Source organism: Entelurus aequoreus, linkage group LG04 (genome assembly GCF_033978785.1).
Source record: "Entelurus aequoreus isolate RoL-2023_Sb linkage group LG04, RoL_Eaeq_v1.1, whole genome shotgun sequence".
Classification (NCBI taxonomy): Eukaryota; Metazoa; Chordata; class Actinopteri; order Syngnathiformes; family Syngnathidae; genus Entelurus; species Entelurus aequoreus.
The window spans coordinates 66,493,439-66,499,438 of record NC_084734.1 but is presented as its reverse complement, the minus strand read 5'-3'; the positions used below and the strand labels follow the sequence as shown (position 1 = coordinate 66,499,438).

At 37.4% G+C, this 6,000-nt stretch overlaps 1 protein-coding gene across 2 annotated transcripts in view; it reads right to left on the bottom strand.

The window, feature by feature from the left end:
* tenm1 (teneurin transmembrane protein 1) overlaps positions 1-6,000 on the bottom strand; it is a 480,926-nt gene that overhangs the window by 154,640 nt on the left and 320,286 nt on the right. For both annotated transcript variants that reach the window (XM_062045519.1, XM_062045520.1), the window contains exons 16-17: positions 2,777-2,896; positions 2,432-2,693 (exon numbers count right to left, since the gene is read on the bottom strand). In XM_062045519.1, the coding sequence (XP_061901503.1) occupies positions 2,432-2,693; positions 2,777-2,896 (382 nt within the window). The remainder of the gene's footprint in view (positions 1-2,431; positions 2,694-2,776; positions 2,897-6,000) is intronic.

Here is a 6,000-nt window from a genome sequence, read left to right as displayed (position 1 = left end):
CATCTCTGCCAACTCTATTGCATCGCAATTGGTAAAGAATGGGGTCTATGGAACAAAAGATCGCGAATCCGCCAAACTTGTGAACAAGGAGGTGGCTGAACTCTAGAGGATCCCTATACCCCCTGGTGAAACAATCTCTGGAAATTTTATTCCAGAGGAGTTTGCCAGTGCCCTCCAGTTGCTTAAGTCTGGAAAAACTCCAGGGCCTGATTCAATCTGCCCAGAGCTGATGATCTATGTTGTTCTAAAGTCCTGGCTAAACAAGTTCCTATCTTCTGGCATGCGCACACTCAAGCTTCCAAAAATGAAGTCGATGAAGCCACTATTGATTGATTGATTGATTGAGAAGTTTATTGACATCTTGAAGAATTGAATCCATGTAATGGTTTAAAAAGGCAAATGGATGGCACAAAAAATGGTAACTTGGTAAATGATTATACTTGTATAGCGCTTTTCTACCTTTTTTTAAGGAACTCAAAGCGCTTTGACACTATTTCCACATTCAAGTTTTTGCGCCTACTGCCGGACAGGCACATGGTCTCTTTGATCATGGAACTCGTCCAAAACCGCAGTTTCACCCTTACCACTGATAATGGCCCAAAAAGCAGGTTGCGACATCTGAGCAATGGCGTCCCTCGGGGATCAGTCCTGGCTCCCCTCTTGTTTAACATCTACACATATGATCTGCCAGTAACAACTGCCAAAAAGTTTGCATTTGCAGACGACTTGGCAATTATGCATCGTGTAAAAAAAAACAGGCAGGAGTTAGAGAGGTCTCTTACCCAGGTCATGGCAACCTTATCCACTTATCTTCAAAAATGAAAGTTGAAGCTCAGTGTAACCAAAACGGTGATGGCAGCCTTCCACCTTTACAGCGGGGAGGCACAATGTGAGCTTAACATCACTGTTGATGGACGTCCTCTGCCCTTTTCTGCCGAACCAACATATTTCGGCATTAAGTTGGACTCACGTTTCCGACACCTGGAGTCACTGGGCAAAAAGCTAACAACACGCGTTGGGCTTTTGAGACAACTGGCTGGATCTAGCTGGGGTGCTGGCGGTGTTATACTTCGTACAGCCACCCTTGCCTTGGTCCACTCTGCCGCTGAGTACTACACACCTGCTTGGTGTCTTAGTACTCACACTCGTCTCATAGATAAGCCGATTAACGACGCTTTGCGTTTAGTGACTGGATGCCTGCGTCCCACACCAACAGACAATCTTCCCATCTTAGCAGGATTTCAACCATCTGACCTTTGTCGCAAGAGAGCCACACTCTCTCTTGGGGAAAACTCTTCCAGACTCCATAATGACATCCCTAGGGCCAGTACATCACCACCGGGAATATGCTTTCCCAGGCCTGCTTGGGTCAGGCTTAATCGCCTTTTTAGTGGCGTCGGCCTCTTCCGCTCAACAATGTTCAAATGGGATATATCTTCATCTGCGGCATGTGAGTGTGGTCCAGAGGAGCAGACTGCAGACCACGTCATAACATCCTGTCCCATATGCCGCCATCCTAACGGGAATCGTGGTCTGGCAGCTTTGGACGAGAGCTTGGTCAGTTGGCTGTTAAACACTTGCCCAGCTGTATAGTGGTTACACCTCTAATCAACATCGACATATTTATCCTTGATTGATTGATTGAGACTTTTATTAGTAGGTTGCACAGTGAAGTACATAATCCGTACAATTGACCACCAAATGGTAACACCCGAATACGTTTTTCAACTTGTTTAAGTCGGGGTCCACTGAAGTACAGTTATTAATAAATATGTTTCTGAACTAAACTGTCAATACAATTGAAGTGCATATGAAAATACAGCTTCACCACGTTAGTCAGACATTTTGCGTTTGAGAAACATCTATGAATTAGCTCCAGACTTCTTCTGTTTGTTTGAGATTGTCATTACTGCCACAAGTGGTGTAAAAAAAATATTAGAACCCATACGGACTGCAGCGGAGTAACAGATATTTTTTGCCGCCCTATGGTTAAGAAACAGTGGCTTAAGCATCAGTCTTTTGTTCCAGCGGACATGGTACAATTTCCAGCCAGGACATACACGGTAAACAATAAATCAAATCATATTGAAATTATCTTGAAACCCCCAAATTGTTTTTTATTTAATTATTTTAATTTGGTTATGTTGTACATAAAATACATTGTAGAGCCATTTGTTTCACATTCATATTAGCCCAAAACATGCATCTAATCCCTTTGAACTACGTCCTCTTTTAGGCATGCCCCCTGTACGCAAGCCAGTTGTGTCCCCACAATTTCTAAAATCTAAATTGTGTCCATGGTTGTATGTTTTTGTCAGAACTTTTAAAGAAAAAACTTTTCAAATCTCGCTGTGCCCCCTGCCACACCTTAAAACTCAACAATGGAACCTCTGTCAAAAGCATGCATTAACAGGTAAATATTCTTAAGTACCTGAAGCTCGGGTACAGCAGGGCCTTTTTCCACACACGCTCCTGTGTATCTGGGTAGTGGATAGGACAGGACCAGTGGATAAGGACTCAAAACACTCCTAATGTCACATTTAGGAAGCTGTACATCTTCCCTGGACATGACAACTTGCTCCAGAACTAGGAAGTTGTTGTTTGGTGTCCAGACAGTGCATGTTTGCGGCAAAAAGGGTGGGCGATGAAACATCAGTGTCACGGACATGGCGCCCAAAGTCACCAGGTCGTAACTAAAATGTTGGAACAGAGAGTTAAAAAGGTAAATGATTGGAGGTACGGCATGACTTGTTTGTGGGTCTGTGTGTTTCTGCACCTCCCATCCTGTCGACTGATGGTGTAACCATACTCTGGATGCTGAGGAAAGGTAATATTGACGCCCACCAGAGGAGAGCCATCTTGCAGCACGATGCTGCCTCGTACCACCGCTACGCGACTGGCAAGACAAAGATGGCAAAAAGTGAGGAGAAAACATTAGAGGCACAAAAAAAGTGGAAATGACAGATTTCCAATGATCAAGGGCACAATAATTGAGGAGGGACACTTATTGTAACACTCCTGCCAAACGACATTTTGTGTGAAGCATAAAAAAATCTGTGTATTCTCAGTATAATGACTTTCTTTAACACAAATAATACAATTGTCTGGATGCAAGGTCCATGAATACATTTTCCTACAACTTAAACCATTTAAAACTTAACTTTTATCAGCCCTCAGAGGACAAAGGCTGACTTTTTTGTCTTTTCAGTAAATGTTTGTTGTATTTTGGCCAGCATTTTTGTTGTGTTACTCAATTATATCTGATTTTTCTTAGGCAGGTTTTTTTCATGGTACATCTTAAAATTTTAAAATCCAATTTTTCCACAGGTTTACTACACACCTGCAGTTATTCAACAATACCCCAAAGCCAAACAGAAAATACAAGTTATTCATTATTTAAAGGGCATTACAACCTTTTGTATTATTGTTATTATTATTATTTTGATTATTATTTGCTCAAATCAACGTCAGCCGCTCACAAAATACGAAACATACAATACAACACAATATAACAATATTTTTAAAAATATATATTTCAACCCATTCAAGGCCTTTTCATCAAACCACAGTTTTTAATTAATATACATTTACAAAACACAAGTTATTTTACTAATTATAAACGGTGACGTTATATGATCAAAATGCCTTCAAAATGGTCAAATAAATATATATAAAAAAAGATTACATGTTTGATATTTTTTGTTCAGGTCTTGAGCTTATCAAGAAATTTGGGCAAAAAAGCAAAAACAAAAAACAAAAAAAATCTTAATTGTATTAACACATTTCACTTTAATGTCCACTTTGTCTTTGTCCCCAGAAGATTAACCATAAAATATAAGGGTCATTCCACAAAATCAGTGCCATTTGTGTCTTAAAAAGAAATGACAATTATGAATGCACAAATTAACTGTATGTTTTTTTTAAATTATTTAAAATGCCCTGCCGATTGATCTCATTGCAAATTCATTAAATACCGTTTAAATTATCAATTCAAACTTAAAACATAGCATGTGTTGCCTGCCCTCACTTCCTAAAATTGATGTTACAATTAAATACAATCATTTAAATAATTTTGAAATGTTAAATATTTTACATATTTCTCTTACTCCACATTCTAAAAATATAAAAAAGTAATTTGGTAAATCGATTGATTAAATTTATGAATTTAATTAGGGAAAACAGCTTTGATTTGTATTTTGTTGCTTTGATTAATCGTTTAACCGTTGAACCAATAAAACATTATAAAATTGGGACCTTTAAATATGCGGTCTAGTGTTTGAATTTTACCGCCGTCCAGTTCAGGTCAGTTAATTTATATATTTCATTTATAAAAAAAATAAAAAACAAAGGAAAAAAATCAACACAACATTAAAGTAAAATATAAATTAAACAGAGCAGAAAGAAGTTAAAAACTTACAATATTTGCCCCCTATTTTCACAAATATAACAATTGACTTTCAATGTTGGCGACTACAAAGCCATATTTCCATTTTACAACAATTAAACCAATAACAAACAAATAATTCTACTCAGTCATATCTTTTCCTCATCATGATTTCTTAATTTATTTTAATACAGAGGGAGATTTACATTGTTTTATTCCACTGTCAAGTTTGTTTCATAAACTAACACCTCTGATTGAAATACTTATTTCCTTTATCACTGTTCTAAATTTAGATTTATTAAAGACCTCAGTTCCTTTCAGATTATATTTACTTTCTCTTTTTACAAATCTGTGTTGAATGTTGTTTGGTAGAATTCAGGATATTATACTCTGCCAGTTCATTACATTTTAATAAATTTAACTGTTTGAATATTGGGTTTGTGGGTTCCCTGTATGCATTTCCAGTAATGATTCTTACGGCTCTTTTCTGCAAAATGAAGATTGGATTTAAATATGTTTTACAGGCACTACCCTACACTTCAATACAATATGTTAGATATGGAACAATCAGTGAGTTATACAAAATATACAATGCTTATTGATTTAGCAATTACTTCACTTTGTGTAAAATAGCAATAGTTTTAGATACGTTAGCCTTTGTATCATTTATACACGTCACGTTCGGCTCACGTTCCACCCATTAAATATGTGTGGTGGTCAAGCTAGCACTGTTCTCAATGGTAACTAGGCACTATTTAGCCTTTCTCGAAGAAAAACATTTCTTATGCTCGTGTGGTTTTCGGTTGTACGAATCGTTCAACTCACAAAAAGGATAAACGTTTTTTCAGAGTTCCTCGAGAGGTAATCAAAAAGAGTGGAAGGGTGCAAGATTTTATGAAACAACGACAATAAAAGCATCTCACACTCCAGTCCAAGGGAGCAGAGTCAAATAATGAATGAGTTTGCAGTGATCACTTTGTTAAAGGTTTGTTTGATTTACTTTTAACGTTTATTATTTTCCATTTAAGTATTATCTTGATATTATTTGTATTTATTTTAACACGTTTACTACGAGTGTTTTGAAAAGCACTAACTCGGCGAGTCTAAATGATTGTTGTCCAAAGGCAACAATCATGAATGAAGTTTTCAGCACATACACAATGTTAACCTTAATAGTTAATTTCGATAAAGACGGGGAAAACCACGTTACTCGTAAATGCTGCGTGCAACAACATCAACAAACATGGCAGTAGACGCAAAGTTAATTCATGAAATGCAACCTTACTCGAGCAAAAACCAAGAATATTTATCCGGGAGAGTCTTGATACCAATGTCCTTGACCCAGCCACACAAAAAAGTTGTAGACCTCCATACTTTACCAAGTTTTCATTTGTTTTGTCATGTAGATTGGCGTTCGGAGCACAACAGTTCAATATGTCTGTGAACGCGACCAACATAGAATCCTTGATATCACTCGACAAATCTGTTTTTGATAAAGTATAAGGATCTATTACATTGTATAGTTTGATTTTTGGCTTGTATCTGTTTTTTTCGGAAATATTTACGCCTATTTTGTACTCGGATAGTTTGCGCACTGCTTACTGTAGAAAACCCAG